Raw genomic sequence first — 17,106 nt, forward strand, 5'->3', positions numbered from 1 at the left:
CTCACAAGGGTCGCGGGGGTTGCTGGAGCCTATCCCAGCTGTCTTCGGGCAAGAGGCGGAGTACACCCTGGACTGGTGGCCAGCCAATCACAGGGCACATATAGACAAACAACCATTCACACTCACATTCATATCTATGGACAAAAAAAAAACATAAAAAACTACAGCAAAGGTACATTAACGGAGCTATATATTGTTATTATAGCAGTAACACGGAGTACTGTATCACACGGGGAGGGAGTTTTTTCTTGAATTCAGTAGTACTGTTATCAAATTTCTTTCCACATTCCAAAAACATGCTAGGTTAATTAGCGACTCCAAATTGTCCATAGGTATGAATGTGAGTGTGAATGGTTGTTTGTCTATATGTGCCCTGTGATTGGCTGGCCACCAGTCCAGGGTGTACCCCGCCTCTCGCCCAAAGACAGCTGGGATAGGCTCCAGCACCCCCGCGACCCTTGTGAGGATAAGCGGTAGAAAATAAATGAATGAATGAATGATGTTTTGTTGTTTTGCAAATTTGGAGTGGTCAGACCGGAGCAGGAGGGGATAGAAAAGATGAAAAAAAAAAAAACAGAGTGGGGAGTGCATTTTTAGACAAAATGTCTAAACAACGATGCCACAATGATGCTACTCCGGTTTCCCCCCCACATTCCAAAAACATGCTAGGTTAATTAGCGACTCCAAATTGTCCATAGGTATGAATGTGAGTGTGAATGGTTGTTTGTCTATATGTGCCCTGTGATTGGCTGGCCACCAATCCAGGGTGTACCCCGCCTCTCACACAAAGAAGACAGCTGGGATAGGCTCCAGCACCCCCGCAACCCTTGTGAGGAAAAGCGGTAGAAAATGAATGAATGAATGCCAAAAATGAAACGCACCATATTCCAAAAGATGACCTTTATGCAAGAGTTAAATGTCTAATTAAGCAACTTTTTCAACGGGTGTGCCCTTATGTATAACCCCCCCCCCCACCACCACCACTACCACCACCAACACTAACCAGGTGACCGTCGACCTCGACGTGAACGCGCCTGGCCAGGGAATGTGTGTGAGTGTGCGCGCGCCCCCGCCGACTCGCATACGTCACGGTGCTCTTCTAGCGCGCTAGTTAAAAAGGAGGAAAGAGACCAAAGAGAAAACATGTGAGCACTCCTGGTGACTTTTTAGTACGGGAGAAGAAGAAGAAGAAGAAAAAGAAGAAGAAGAAGAACTTTTATATCTTGCATGCTACCTTTTTTCTTGGCTCCATGCATCCACACAGCGAGGGATTACATCTGAGAGGAACGCCGAGGCTCTTCTTTTTGGGGCTGCACTTTTTATGTTCATCTGGATAAAATTGTCATATTGTTTTTTTTAATGCAGTTTTTATTTTTTTCCGGGAGGGAGCATGATATTTATTTTTAATACATTTATTTCTAGATTCCAACACGCGGCACCTGCTTTTTCGTGCTGCATGTTTTTACTTTTCTTCCGGGCTCACGTGTGCAAGGTTTAAATGTAATAAACACACATATATTGCTTTTATATAACATATTACATTACAGACAAGGAAATCGGTGGGGGATATCTTGTGGAATAATTTTATTTTTTTTTTAATTAAAAAAAAAAACCAAGACAATGAAGCATTTGCAATTCGTGCTAGTGCTGGCCATCGCTGTCAACGTATGGGAATGCGGAGATGCGAAATTCGGCGAGAGGGGAGCCGAACTGAGCGCCAGGAGGCGACGGTGTTACGACGGCAGCCTGCCTAAGCGCCTCAAGAAGCGGGAGAGGAAAGTCCTGCTGGACGGCACCGGCAGCGGGGACGTTTGCCACAGGTTGTACCCGCGGGTGTCCTGCTGCCCCACCAGGAGAGCCGCGTACCAGATCGCTCACCGCAGGGATGCCCGGGTAAGAAGGTTAATAAAGTCCATTCACGGGCTTTTCAATTGGCTTTCTTTTTAAGCAACCTTTGTAATGCTGTCTTATTGTTAGAAGCGGCTGGTGGTGGTTTATAGCGGTGCTGGTGGGTGGTTTGCCTGCGGGCTGCTTGCTAAGCTCCACGCAACAAAAACATAAACAAGCTGTGCCGTAAAGCGACCTTATTGTTGTTAGTTATTGTTTGTTTACGTCACTTTCTCGCCCTTTACGTTACCCGCCTTGTACTTTATGCTAACCGAACTTATTCAATTGGACTAGTTTTTCGAAATATATAATTAATAAACCATATGCAGCGAGTTCGAGTTGTTACCATGGCCACTCTACATCGACGTCTTCCAACTGGGGAGCCGGTGTTGGCTGAAAAATCCAGGTTGGAACCGTAAACATGACCGGGCTGTAGAATATTATGTAAGTGTGCTAACTTCTAACTAAGTGACATGTTAGCTTACTGTATATGTGTGTAAGGAACATTCCTGAAGTTGTCTGAATATTCTGGAAGGAACAATTATGTGAAGCTTCCGGAATATTCCGTTCCTGGTTCTGGTTTAGTGCCATCTGTTATCTTGCTGTAAGTGTTGAAGGAACAGCAATATGAAGTGATTCCCTAAGGTTTCTGTCTTGTTGGCATCTGTTACACTACTGTATGTGTTTTGTGGAATAGTCCCAGAATACTTAGTATCTGTGACGGACCAGGAACATTTTAGAATATTCCACTATGTTCTAGTTCGGCTGCATTGTATCTGTAATCTTACTTTAGGACCGTTTGTAGTTAAGTGACATGTTCAACAGTGGTCGTTGATCTAGTTCATCTGCTCTGTTAGCTTACTGATGTGTTTAAGGAACAGTCATGTGACGTTCCATAAAGCAACACCTGCCTTATACAGTATATCTTAATGCATGTCATGTGATTTCAGACTATTCCAACATTGTATCAGATTCCATGATATTACATAGCAGTCTAGAATCTTCGGCAAAGCAACATTTTATCGGCTATGTGTTAAAGGAACAGTCATGTGAAGCTTCCGGAATATTCCATTCCTGGTTCTGGTTTAGTGCCATCTGTTATCTTCTGTTATCTATCATCTCTAAGTGTTGAACAGCAATGTGAAGTGATCCAGATTTTTTTCCCAAGGTTTCTGTCTTGTTCGTATCTGTTACATTACTGTATGTGTTTGTTGAATAGTCCCAGAATACTTTGTTCCTGGTCCGTCACAGATAGTGCCATCATTTCAGAATATTCCATCATGTTGTAGTTCGGCTGCATTGTATCTGTAATCTTACTGTACGACCGTTTGTCGTTAAGTGACATGTTTAACAGTGGCCGTTGATCTAGTTCATCTGATCTGTTAGCCTGCTGATGTGTTTAAGGAACAGTCATGTGAAGTTTCAGCAAAGCAACACCTGCTTTATGCAGTATATCTTACACCTTTCGCAAAGTAACATTTTATCAGCTATGTGTTAAAGGAACAGCCATATGAAGCTTCCGGAATATTCCATTCCTGTTCTGGTTTAGTGCCATCTGTTATCTTCTGTTATCTATCATCTGTAAGTGTTGAAGGAACAGCAATGTGAAGTGATGCAGATTTTTTTCCCTAAGGTTTCTGTCTTGTTGGCATCTGTTATATTACTGTATGTGTTTGTGGAATAGTCCCAGAATACTTAGTATCTGTGACGGACCAGGAACAGTCATCATTCCAGAATATTCCATCATGTTCTAGTTCGGCAGCGTTGTATCAGTAATCTTACTTTAGGACCGTTTGTCGTTAAGTGACATGGTTAACAGTTGTCGTTGATCTAGTTCATCTGATCTGTTAGCCTACTGATGTGTTTAAGGAACAGTCGTGTGAAGTTCCATCAAAGCAACACCTGCCTTATACAGTATATCTTAATGCATGTCATGTAATTTCAGACTATGGCAACATCGTATCAGATCCCGTTATATTACATAGCAGTCTAGAATCTTCGGCAAAGCAACATTTTATCGGCTACGTGTCAAAGGAACAGTCATGTGAATCTCGTAGAACATTACGTAAAAGCAACACATGTTGCAATGACTTCACTGTGCGCTATATTTCCATTTAAACCCTTCCTGCAATCATTCAGTGACTGGGTGGTAGTAACCCAAAAGACCAAAAAAAAAAAAAAGCCCTGTTGCATCATTTCATTTCCTCGAGTCATGCAAATAAGGGGGGGCGGGGGGGACTTGAGGAGACTGAATAGAACCAAGTCGACTTCTCCTCCCAGCTACACTGCCCACACACGGAGCCCATTCTGATTATGGCCAAAGAATAACAACGCCATTGTGTTTGTTGGTTTGGCTAATGGGAGAAGCTGGAGAACATCACCCCCCCCTTTTCCTCCTTGCCGTCATCAGCCCTGTCCAAGTGTTAATGCCTTTGGGAGGGGTTCTTCACTTTACCCCCCCCCCCCCCCTTTGCCAACTAACATACACCTATTCCCTGAGGACAAGTGTTTTGTTGGGGCTTAGTGTTGCCTACATGGCTGCTTTTCCCTCCCACTGCTTCTTTAAGAAGTTTGCAGAGCATCACAGATTTGCTGCAACTGAATGACAAGTGTTCTTTTCCACACACACACACACACAAAAAAAAAGTCTCTGCTTGCATTGGATGCAAACGTGCATGAGTTAACCGTCAGTGACTTTTATACTGTAGCTTTTACGCTTCTCTCTCAGCTGAGAAGCAAAAAAGGAGCATAAACAAAGCAAGGCTTGTTCTGCTTTTTTTTTTTTTGGATGATGGCAAAATTGGAGGGCGTCCCGGCAACATATGGACGCAGCGCACGGCCGAGAGCACACAAATGTTACTCCAAGCGGAGCCGGTGCCAGCTCGTGGCACTCGGAATCACTAGGCAATTTAGAGCAGGAGGGCAGGCATGCCCACATCGCTGCATGGTATTATGAAGGAACACGTGCGACCCGGAACTGCCTTTTTTTTGTGACAATACCTCCCAATTTACCACCATTTATATTTATATTTATCTTGTCAATTCTATACAGGGGAACCTTAAAGACCCGACACCGGTCCGATTTGTTTGGTGTCCTAAACAATTTCCCTAAGAAATAATAACTCTAAAGGCTGCGTCTTTAAGGAGGATTGATCCAAATGTTATGTAAAGTTAAATATAGCAGCAAGTCAGTCAGTGGCTAGCGGCTAACAGCTAACCTAGACTCCGCTTCCCTTTACATTTTTGCTAAGCGCACTCATTCCTTGGCTACTGGTGGTCAATTCCTGTCTTATGAGTCTTGGTATTGCTAAGAAAATAGAAAAAAAAAGTAGAAAAAAACAAAAATCTTCTCTCTGATTTGGGCTCAACTGAGCTCTTGCGAGGTACTTTGAGACCTTGTGAGATTTGCCGTAGTCTTAAAGGGATAGTTTGGATTAATTTTGGACATCCCCATCAGTGGTGTAGTCCATCAACAGTGACTTACACACCATTTGGTTCTGTGAGCCCAGTGCTGGTGCTGGGATTACTTAAGTAAAACGTTTGGCTTCTTAAAACAATATGCGATCAAAAGAGTAATTTATGACAAAAAAAATGTGGTGATGAAAAACATAGTTCCGGTTTGTTGCTGGGATTACTTGAGTAAAACGTTTGGCTTCTCAAAACAATATGTGATCAAAAGAGTAATTTATGACAAAAAAAAATCAATCTCACAAATCGTTCAGCTGTCCGTTGCGTATGATTTGGGCTCAACTGAGCTCTTGCCGGGTACTTTGAGATCTCGTGAGATTTGCCATCGTCTTAAAGGGATAGTTTGAATTCATTTTTGACATCCCCATCAGCGGTGTAGTCCATCAACGGTGACTTACACACCATTTGGTTCAGTGAGCCCAGTTCTGGTTGGATTTTGGTGACGAGAAACATAGTTCCGGTTTGTTGCTGGGATTACTTAAGTAACGCGTTTGGCTTCTCAAAACAATATGCGATCAAAAGAGTAATTAATGACAAAAAAAATTTGGTGATGAGAAACATAGTTCCGGTTTGTTGCTAGGATTACTTGAGTAAAACGTTTGGCTTCTCAAAACAATATGTGATCAAAAGAGTAATTTATGACAAAAAAATCCGCCCGAACAAATCGTTAAGATGTCCGTTGCAGATGTGACTATATCACGCATCAATACGATGTCAGACAAAGCAAAGCTGAACGATATGTTTTTTGGTGAAGAGGCATTTTTTTGTCTGCCGAACTCTTAAATTAAGTAATCCCAGCAACTAACCGGAATTACTTTACCGGAATCTCTTTAAGTGAGTAACCACCTTTTCTAGCAATTTAAATTGAAGTTTTCTCTCAGGTTTTTTTGTATGTAAACACATTCAGTTAGCCTCCTAACCTGATGTTCTGGTACTTTTCTGGGTCAACACAGCACTCTTGGGCTTCCAAATAGTCTTTTCCTCAGTAGCAGTTTGTTCCGTAATCAGGGAGCAAGTGTAAGGTCTCCTTATGTTGGCCTTGGGTCCTCCGAGCTAATTGACTTGGACAGACTGCTAATTTGTTGATACCAGAGAGGGAATGATGTGCCTGTCTATCTCTAAATTTGTGTTTACACACGGACCTCACACGGAGCAAAGTACTGCCAGCCTGCTTGCTTGCTTGCTTGCTTGACTACCCAAGCGACACCGCTCTTGACCTAAACCAGATTACATTGTGTTTTATTGCAGCTAATTTGTTATATAAATAATTCCTATCAATTTCTTTTCAATTAACTCCCTGTGTGCTTTTGCATAATGTATATTCATTCATTTGTCAGATCTGGGAATTGTTAAAAAAACATTTAGTGTTTATGGGAGAGATGATGTATGCATCATTATATGAAATAGCTGACAATACACTGATGCTTCATATGTTTTTGTTTATATATTTGAATGTTGCCATGTTGGAAAAAGACGTCAGTGACATACAAGTGATGTCTGAACGTCTTGTACCTTGACTGTCTGTCTGCCTTGGCTCATTTAGTCCACCCATTTTACCCGCCTATTTTGTCACTCAACTGCAGAGAATACCGGAACTCAATTGTTTTTTGGTGTAGGGATGGATGTTTGACTACTTAAAAACAATCCATTCGGAACTATGGAATGGATTGAGTAAGGACCTCAAACAATGCACAACGATGAGCCAATTCAAGAAACAATACAAGCAGTTGATGTTTGCTAAATACAAGGATGAAGAGTCTTGAACCAGTCATGATGTGCTATATATATCACTATATTGACACTTACTATGGTACACATTATGTCATTGGATGCTCATATCACCTCGTACTTTGGTACGTGACAAAAATACAATTAAAAAAACATTAATTTTTGTATTTTTTATTTTTGGTCATATCACCTCGTACTTCGGTATGTGACAAAAATACAATAAAAAAAATACAAAAATGTAATTTTTTTTATTTTTTTTATTGTATTTTTGTCAAAATAAAAAATACAAAAAGGCAAATTTTAATTTTTGTATTTTTTATTTTTTTAATTGTATTTTTGTCACGTACCAAAGTACGAGGTGATATGACCATACAATACCATAGTTTTAAATTCCATAGTTTTAGTACAATTTTAATTTTAATTTTAATTTTAATTTTAATTTTAATTTTAATTTTAATTTTAATTTTAATTTTAATTTTAATTTTAATTTTAATTTTAATTTTAATTTTAATTTTAATTTTAATTTTAATTTTAATTTACAAATAAAAATTTTAAATAAAAATTTTTATTATTTTATTGTGTATATATATTAATATATTATATAATATATATATATAAATTATTTATAAAAATAATTTAATGAATTTTATAAATTATTTTATTAAAAAAAAACTTAAACTATATCAGGAAAGCAGGAAGTGAACAAATGTAACAGTTAGTGATTGTAAAAGTACCAGATGGAGGGGTAGGATTTAATAAGCTTTGCTTCTTCCTACTCCTTTTGGACATGTGGAACTGTGAACTGATTATGGGATGCATTCAATTGTAATCTGATGCATGAAAACCATTACTATAATGGTTATGAACCATGATGTCTGGATTCCACACAACTCCCCATACCTGACATGATACAAGTCCACTGTGTTTGTGTGTGTGGTCTCCAGATTTTCTCCACCAACAACACAGAATGTGGACGTCTGCTGGAGGAGATCAAGTGTGCCCGCTGCTCCCCCAACGCCCAGGTGTTGTTCCACTCCTCAGACACAGACAAGATGCCACACAGGGAGCCGGACCTGCCCCAGCTCTGCCAGGACTTCTGCCGCGAGTTCTACTACACCTGCAGGGGACACATACCAGGTAATTCCACACTGAAAAAAGGTCCCTGAATGTATCTCGCAAGGCAGAGATCGACTCGTTGGCCTCGTCAGATGTTCTGTGAATATTTATTTACGCAGCTCTTACCTCATCCGACCTCACCTTCATTTGTTGCTGACCACCCCTCATGTGTTTGCTAGCTTGTCCCTCCTTGCTTTGCTTTTGCTTGTCAATGCATCCGTAACGTTTTTCATTAGATTACACCCCTGCCGCCCTGGTGGTGTTTTGTTCCGTGTGTTTGGAGCTTATTTTAATTAGCATAACAAAACACCGACATGTTTTTTTTCCAGCCTGGACTGTCATAGCCACACACAGACTTTGTGTTACATGCGCGTGGAAAATATTCCGCTACGGTGCAGGTGGGTGTAAAAACAAACTATTACAACATCAACTAATAATAAAATAAAATAAAAATCCGCACCAGTCCAAGCAGTTGGGTTTGGAACTGGAGCAAAATGGATCAAATGACCTACTTCCTGGATACCAGACTCAACTCCTGGAGTTGATTTCATACTCGGGACGTACGTACTCTCATGTGGTCCAGATAGGTGCCTTAGTAAATACGCTCACATTGTAACCGATGCTACTGAGGATTGTCTGATTAATTAATTGAGTTTGATTAATCGCGTTCGGAAGCAGTTGAGTCAAAACGCAGTGCACTACTTGGCTGCAACCAGCAGAGGCGCTGTCGAGTCACTCACAATAAGTTTGCCGTGCGAGGAAGAAGATCCTGATGACGAATCTGAAAGAATACTTTTAAAATATTTATCCGATAAGTATGGCGTTCATTTCCTCCAATGGTAATCTACTTTTTGTCTCTAATTTCTGTTGATATTAATAATTAATAATCAATTAAACAAAACTTGCTTTAACCCTTTATTGCTTTATTTGTTGTCAATGTTTCGGAACGTAAAAGCAATGTGAATTTTTTTAAAAACTGTTTACATTGCATACAAAAATATTGTGCAGTTTTCCCTTTTATAAATTTACTTACAAAAAATAAAAACTAAATTTTTTAAGGCAAATTTACAGTTAAGTACATTAATAGCAATAATTCTGGGTTAAGAAAAGAATACTCTTAAAATATTTATGATATATACTTAGAGAAACAAACTTTTACAATTATTAAATATTAATATATAAAATATTATATATTATAGTATAATACAATATATAATATTATATTATATATTGTTGTAATAATATATATTATTATCATATATTATATTATAAAATATTAATATAAAAAAATAAATAAAAATTCCGGATTACTTTAAATATGAAAAATTTTCGAGCCCTGGAAATGTGCGGCAAGGGCACATTTTCTAAGTAATGTTTTTGGCCAGCAGTTTGTAAAAATAATATTTAATCATTATTATTTAAATAAATGGAAAGAAATGTCCTGCACTAAATTTATTTTTTTTATTTTTCATGCACAAAATGTATAAAAGTGGCACCCCTGCATCCTTAAAACTTGGACACCCCCGATGTGTGGCCTCTGTTCTGGGATTAAATATAATAATAAATATAATAATTAAAAAAATAATCCCTTATTGTAATTTGAAATGGTAAAAGATTGAAAAGACTCCTTTGAAAGCCTTAAAGGGATCCAAGATGGCCGCTACCTGTGCCCTCCTGAGTGCATACCAAATATGATCAAACACCCCTTCCACTGCAAACGCTCCTCTCGCTAAAGTCCTCCTTCAATCTCTCAGGGCCACAAACTGATTAAAATCTGCAGAGGAGATTGGCAAACACCCTCGTGGCCAACTCGCCCACCCACATCTACGGTACCCTGCAACACGAGTCTAATATCAAACGTGCGGCGTTCTTGTCCGCGCCTAATGCTGCGCTGGCATCCTGGCTTGCTATGACGCTGCCGCACTACAGCGGAGATCATAGCGCAAAGACGTCTGGAGTCGCGTTACTTGCCCGGGAGCTGACACACATGTGGGCTCGGGGAGGAGTGCGCCCCGCTCCCCCCCCCCACCCCCTTGCCTCCCCTCCCTGTGTTGTGCTCCTCCGCCACAGATCAGCATATGTGGTGACGAATGACACATTTATTTTTCTACAAAGCTTGTGTGTATGTAAAACTGCTGAAGTGCATCAAGATGTCAAGTGCTCGGGGTGGGCCACCCAGGTTGCCTTGGAAGATAACCAGATGGAAGCTTCAGTGCTGGGGAGCCATGAATATGGACACAGCTCTGTTGGCTGCATGCTCCATCCCTCTTTTTAAGAGGAATAATAATAATACATTTTATTTCTATAGCGCTTTTCAAAATACTCAAAGATGCTTTACAGAGAAATAAAAAAATTACTACTACTACTACTAATAATAATACATTTTATTTGTATAGTGCTTTTCAAAATACTCAAAGACGCTTTATGGAAAAATAAATAAATTAATAAATAAATAATAATAATAATAAAAATACAATTTTGTAAAGCGCTTTTCAAAATACTCCAAGATGCTTTACAGACAAATAAATAAATAATTCAATAAATAATAATAATAATAATAATAATAATTTGTATAGCGCTCTTCAAAATACTCAAAGACGCTTTACAGAAAAATAAATAAATACATAAATAATGATACATTTTATTTGCATAGCGCTTTTTCAAAAAATACTTCAATATATATATATATAATAGTTCCTGAGGTTTATTATTATTATATTATAATAATTTATGTATATATATAACATTATTATTATTATATTATATATTTTTATATAATTATAATATATAATAATAAATTATTAATTATTATTTATTGTTAATTATTATTATTATTATTTCATTGTGTATATACGTATATTATTCATGTTATATTATATATATCTATATATATAGATTATTTATAAAAATAATTTTATGAATTTTATAAATAATTTTATTTAAAAAAACTAAACTTAAACTATATTAGGAAAGCAGGAAGTGAACAAATGTAACAGTTACTGATTGTAAAAGTACCAGATGGAGGGGTAGGATTTAATAAGCTTTGCTTCTTCCTACTCCTTTTGGACATGTGGAACTGTGAACTGATTATGGGATGCATTCAATTGTAATCTGATGCATGTTCAAATGAAATAAAACCATTACCATTACCATTACCATTACCATTATCGCAGGACAGCTTTTTTTCCGAATAAGAAGTCTTGTCATGTTTTAATCCTGATCGAGATCTTGTGACGCCCCAAGTTATTTTTATGTAAAGACCCTGCAAATCACTGAAAACGGAGGGGCGACCCACCCGGAATCATTCCTCTGAATCACTTGTCACAGGTGCGATGGATGACCGACTCGTCACTGTGCACTCATCAAACCTACTGGACCTTGATGAGGTCGACATTTATTAGCTCTCTCGCTTCACAGCCTGCAGGCCCCCCCACCTTCCCACCACTATTCCGCCCTTTTCCCCATATACCTTCTTTCCCTTGCCCCCCCCCCGACCCAAAGTCCCACGCCAGCATGGTTAAGATAACTGCCGCCACCAGTGGGTGGGTGGTATAGCCCGAGCTGTGTTCCCTATGTGCCTTTTGATCTCCATGTTGTGTTTAGATGTTCAAGGGGGATATCCTATCACCTCCACTATTTGCTGCGGTCAGCCCTTGTGGTCGCCGGCTGTGTGGCATGAGAGGTAGATGAAAGGTGGAGGGTGGGGGGGACCTGTTTGTGTTTTTATCGGCGGTGGATTTGCTCCCCTCTGTCTGTCCTCCGTGTTCCACTAAAGGAAACAATATTGCCAAGATTGTTTTTAGGTCGCAAAGGGGGTTTCATGAGGCGCCCTGCTCACTTTGCTTCTCGCTGGGAATATTGTTTGGACAGCGCTGTTTTTTTTTTCAGTGCAACTGAATGCCAGTCAAAGAGAGTCAAAAACGGCTATATGCTGTTCTTAGTAGCTTTCTGTGTTTCATTATATAGTTGCTTTTTGAATACTATTGAATATTAAGCATTTATCAGGCCTAGGGTATTGATCGGCCTCCATATGTGCGATTGCTTTTTTTTTAAATGTTCTATATTGTTGAACAGCAGCAATAATAACAGAACCTTTATTACCTTAAACATCAGCTTTGCAGATGCCATGTTGTTCACACTAAGCACACATAAAAAAATAGAGCTGCAGTCAAGCAACAAGTGTGAGTTTTTGGACTATAATTGCAAGTAAACCGCCATGGGGCCAAAACAAAAACAAACTGCAAGAACTAGTTGGGAAGAACTAAATATGAAACACTTATATGCTAGGACTACGTTAAAAAGCAATAGCATTTCAGTATGTGGAATCAAACTACATTATTTCCTATGGAGACCTGGGTTCAATTCCACCCTCGGCCATCTCTGTGTGGAGTTTGCATGTTCTCCCCGTGCATGCGTGGGTTTTCTCCGGGTACTCCGGTTTCCTCCCACATTCCAAAAACATGCTAGGTTAATTGGCGTTAATTCCAAATTGTCCATAGGTATGAATGTGAGTGTGAATGGTTGTTTGTCTATATGTGCCCTGTGATTGGCTGGCCACCAGTACAGGGTCTACCCCGCCTCTCACCCAAAGAAGACAGCTGGGATAGGATCCAACCCCCTGCGGCCCTTGTGAGGATGAGTGGTAGAAAATGAATGAATTAATAAATATTGTGTTAGCAATACCACAAGTGGTTAGCACGCAGGCCACACAGCAAGGAGACCCGAGTTCAATCCCACCCTCGGACATCTCTGTGTGGAGTTTGCGTGTTCTCCCTGTGCATGCGTGGGTTTTCTCCGGGTACTCCGGTTTCCTCCAACATTCCAAAAACATGCTAGGTTAATTAGCGTTAATTCCAAATTGTCCATAGGTATGAATGTGAGTGTGAATGGTTGTTTGTCGATATGTGCCCTGTGATTGGCTGGCGACCAGTCCGGGGTTTACCCAGACAGCTGGGATAGGCTCCAGCATCCCCCGCGACCCTCGTGAGGATAAGCGGCAGAATGAATATTTCCTATGGGAAAAATGTACTAGTTTTTTGGAAGTTTCGGCTTTGGTTGAAACGTTTGGAACGGATTAACATTTAAAAGCGCGGTACCACTGTATGGCATTTATTTGGTGGTGTAGTGGTTAGCGTTTTGGACTTTGGCGTGGACGCCTCGGGTTCGAATCTCCACTAGTAAGCATCATCGGTATTCGTTAGGAAGGTCATCCGAAATGTAAAGGCCTCAGTATGTGGATCAAAAAGATCCGCTGTAGCAACCCCATAATCAGATGTTATTTGAAGAAAATTTTTATTTTTGTTTCATTTCATCTCAGCTATTGGTTGATCCCCAAAACAAGTCATTTTGTTTCCATCGATGTTCCATCGACAGGGCAACTCGGTTCTCCAGTCTCAAAAAAAAAAAACACTGCAGCCAAGAATCGACCGCACATTGAGCCAATCTACTCCATGATATGTTTGTGTGTACGAAGAATATTAATATCCTAAACATACTCAGTCCTGTTTAGTGTATATACCCAAGGCCAAACATTTGAGTTCCTGAGGTTTTTTTTTTTTTTTTCCAATTTCCCAAAGATGTCTCCCGTGTCTCGTTGGCTCACCAGGAGACGGCATACATTTGTATCAAACTGACAGTTGGTATACGTTGTCAATAAATGTTTGTAGCAAAGTCAAGTATTTATTATTTGATACGCACAAACATTAGAACATATGCCAGATTCATGTCAGTGTAAATTATAATCCAGAATGCATTCCCACTCTCAGCCTGAAAAAAATCTTGTCCACATTTGGTTTGGCTTCACGTCTCTTTGCTCGTTCCTCCCTGTGGTTTGGTTTGACCCATCTCACACACCAACACACACATATCATTTTTTCCTTTCTGTGTATCTATTATTCATCACTTGTCTCTTATCCCGTGTATAGATATTGCACAGACAATTCCTAACTCATTCGCCAACAAACAAAATTCCGTTCTGTTTAATTTATCATTGCACATATCGACCCGTCCGTATGCTTTCTGTGTTTGCTAGAATTATTCCAAGCCGATGTGGACGAGTTCTGCCAATACTACGGGAGACGAGATGCCAGCCTATGTTTTCCAGATTTTCAACGAAAGCAACCGCAAGGCCAAGATTCCAACTACTTGGGAGATGAGAAAATCGAAGATATCAGCAGGTTTGTGGCCAGATGTTTATTCAGTGTGGAATATGCACATGCATGGTATTATTTTTGGAAATAGCTTTCTTCTTCGGTCGGATTCATCGCATTCAAGCTTGATTTTGCATGTTTGCGTAGAAGCAACAGGTGGAGTCACATGCTCAGTGGCCCGTTATTACACTTTCAGAGACAGCGCTACCCGGTTTAATCCCCAAGTTTGTTCAGCGTGCTTTGCTAACACAATAGAGATGCGTCAGTCTGGTCACCTCAACATCATTACAAACTTTGACCTTTTTTTGGGGGGCCAAAAAGGGGCGGGCTCTCATGTCCGTTTTCCCCGAGGCTGAAAAATCGTCACATGTTTGTCTTATATCCAAGTACAATGTCCAGTGAATGGCAATGAGTAGCTGCAAACCGCACATATGGAGTCAATATGGAGTCAACTACACTTTAAACATCAGACCACATCAAACTATGACATTTCATTTTACAGTTTAAAAAAAAATATATATTTTAAATAAATAAGACATCCGACTTGCAAGTCATGTTTCCAGTTTGTATGTTAAAAGTTGAAATACTCAGAAAGCAACTGGCGGGCCGGATCCAAACGCTTGTTGGGCCACACGTGGCCCCCGGGCCGTAGTTTTCCCACCCCTGCCCTAATCCCTATTACCAAACTGCATTGCTCGTCCCTGCGGTGTCCTCCTCTCTGACCTCTCTGTATCTCCGCCGTTGCCCAGGAAACACAAACACAACTGCTACTGTGCCCAGGAGGTGTTGAGTGGTCTGCGGCAGCCGGTGGCCGTCGTGCACTGCGGGGATGGATCCCAGCGTCTCTTTGTCCTGGAAAGGGAGGGATTTGTCCGGATACTCACCCATGAACTCCAGCTGCTCAAGGAGCCCTTCCTGGATATCCACAAGCTGGTGCAGAGCGGCCTGAAGGTAGGCGGGGAAGTCTGCAAAAAAAAAAAAAACACCTGCTCTCACCAAGTGGACATATTTGTATTCCGACACAGATTTACTGTGAAAGTGTTTACACTTATGTAAACACCAGCGCCGCTCGTGTTGTTGACCGTGAGGAACATCTCTGTGCTGGGACAAATCCCTTAAAAGCCGTGCCTGCTCACTATTAGTCTTCAATTATATAATTGCGGCAAACAAGAGCTCATTCATCAAACGTGATCGCGGCCAATCATTATGCTATTTTCTGCTAATTAACTGTACATACAGCTCGCATTGTGCTCACTGCTAATTCTCACAAGATGGGTTAATGGCTTCCCTAATCTATACCACATTGTTACGATACTACACACGACGAATTTCGTGTTACAGTGTCTATGGTGAGCTTAGTTCCATTCATTCATTCATTCATTTTATACCGCTTGTCCTCACGAGGGTCGCGGGGGTGCTGGAGCCTATCCCAGCAACTCCAAATTGTCCACATACCTATGGACAATTTGGAGTCGCTAATTAACCTAGCATGTTTTTGGAATGTGGGAAGAAACCGGAGTACCCGGAGGAAACCCACGCATGCACGGGGAGAACATACAAACTCCACACAGAGATGGCAGGGTGGAATTGAACTCGGGTTTCCTAGCTGTGAGGCCTGTGTGCTAACCACTTGAACGCTGTGCAGCTTAAAATTATAACATTCGCTTGACATGACAGTTGAATTAAAATGAACATATTTAATTTCAATATGAAAAAAAATCATCAAATTTGATGGGACTACTCGGAGAAAACCCACGCATGCATGGGGAGAACACGCAAACTCCTCACAGAGATGGCCGAGGGTGGAATTGAACTCGGGTCTCCTAGCTGTGAGGCCTGCGCACTAACCACCCGCACACCGTGCAGCTTAAAATTATAACATTCGCTCATTTATTTTTTACCGCTTATTCTCACGAGGGTCGCGGGGGGTGGCCAGCCTGGACTGGTGGCTAGCCAATCACAGGGCACATATAGACAAACAACCATTCACACTCACATTCATACCTATGGACAATTTGGAGTCGCTAATTAACCTAGCATGTTTTTGGAATGTGTGAGGAAACCGGGGGTAGCATCATTGTGGCATCGTTGTTTAGACATTTTGTCTCAAAATGCACTCCCCCCTTTTCTTTTTTCTTCTTTTCCATCCCCTCCTGCTCCGGTCTGACCACTCCAAATTTGCAAAACAACAAAACATTCATTCATTTTCTACCGCTTATCTTCACGAGGGTCGTGGGGGTGCTGGAGCCTATCCCAGCTGTCTTCAGGCAAGAGAGGCGGGGTACACCCTGGACTGGTGGCCAGCCAATCACAGGGCACATATAGACAAACAACCATTCACACTCACATTCATACCTATGGACAATTTGGAGTCGCTAATTAACCTAGCATGTTTTTGGAATGTGGGAGGAAACCGGAGTACCCGGAAAAAAAACCACGCATGCACAAAGCGAACACGCAAACTCAACACAGAGATGGCTGAGGTTGGAATTGAACTCGGGTCACCTGTGCACTAACCACTCATCCACCGTGCAGCCTAAAATTATAACAGTTTGACCCTGGAACGGATGTTGTAGATTGGCTTGCTAACTTTTTGCTCTGCTGTATTGACAGAGTTTTTTTTTTGTTTGTTTGTTTTTTATTTCAATTGTTTAGAATTCTTCAGATTGCATGAGGAGATGTCATTGCTGAGATATTTTCGAGGGGGCACGCTCCCAGACAGGAAGTTTGCCCCTCACGCATGCCACCATTCACAATT

At 40.6% G+C, this 17,106-nt stretch overlaps 1 protein-coding gene and 1 long non-coding RNA gene across 4 annotated transcripts in view; one reads left to right on the forward strand and one right to left on the reverse strand.

The window, feature by feature from the left end:
* The first annotated feature begins 854 nt into the window (after positions 1-854).
* Positions 855-17,106, forward strand: part of hhip (hedgehog interacting protein) — a 46,023-nt gene continuing 29,771 nt past the window's right edge. The window contains exons 1-4 of one of the 2 annotated variants that reach the window (XM_058065310.2): positions 855-1,893; positions 8,028-8,220; positions 14,231-14,375; positions 15,098-15,299. In XM_058065310.2, coding sequence (XP_057921293.2) covers positions 1,621-1,893; positions 8,028-8,220; positions 14,231-14,375; positions 15,098-15,299 — 813 coding nt within the window. In that variant the 5' untranslated portion in view covers positions 855-1,620. Of the gene's footprint in view, positions 1,894-2,119; positions 2,332-8,027; positions 8,221-14,230; positions 14,376-15,097; positions 15,300-17,106 lie in introns of those variants that run through there. The other variant, XM_058065331.2, reaches the window with a different exon arrangement.
* LOC131122958 (uncharacterized) overlaps positions 8,028-17,106 on the reverse strand; it is a 51,589-nt gene continuing 42,510 nt past the window's right edge. Inside the window, exons 5-6 of one of the 2 annotated variants that reach the window (XR_013628150.1) lie at positions 15,233-15,313; positions 8,028-8,200 (exon numbers count right to left, since the gene is read on the reverse strand). This is a non-coding gene — a long non-coding RNA (uncharacterized LOC131122958). Of the gene's footprint in view, positions 8,201-14,868; positions 15,314-17,106 lie in introns of those variants that run through there. The other variant, XR_013628151.1, reaches the window with a different exon arrangement.

This window comes from Doryrhamphus excisus, linkage group LG9 (genome assembly GCF_037039965.1).
Source record: "Doryrhamphus excisus strain RoL-2023G ecotype Guam linkage group LG9, RoL_Dexc_Guam_v1.1, whole genome shotgun sequence".
Taxonomy (NCBI): domain Eukaryota; kingdom Metazoa; phylum Chordata; class Actinopteri; order Syngnathiformes; family Syngnathidae; genus Doryrhamphus; species Doryrhamphus excisus.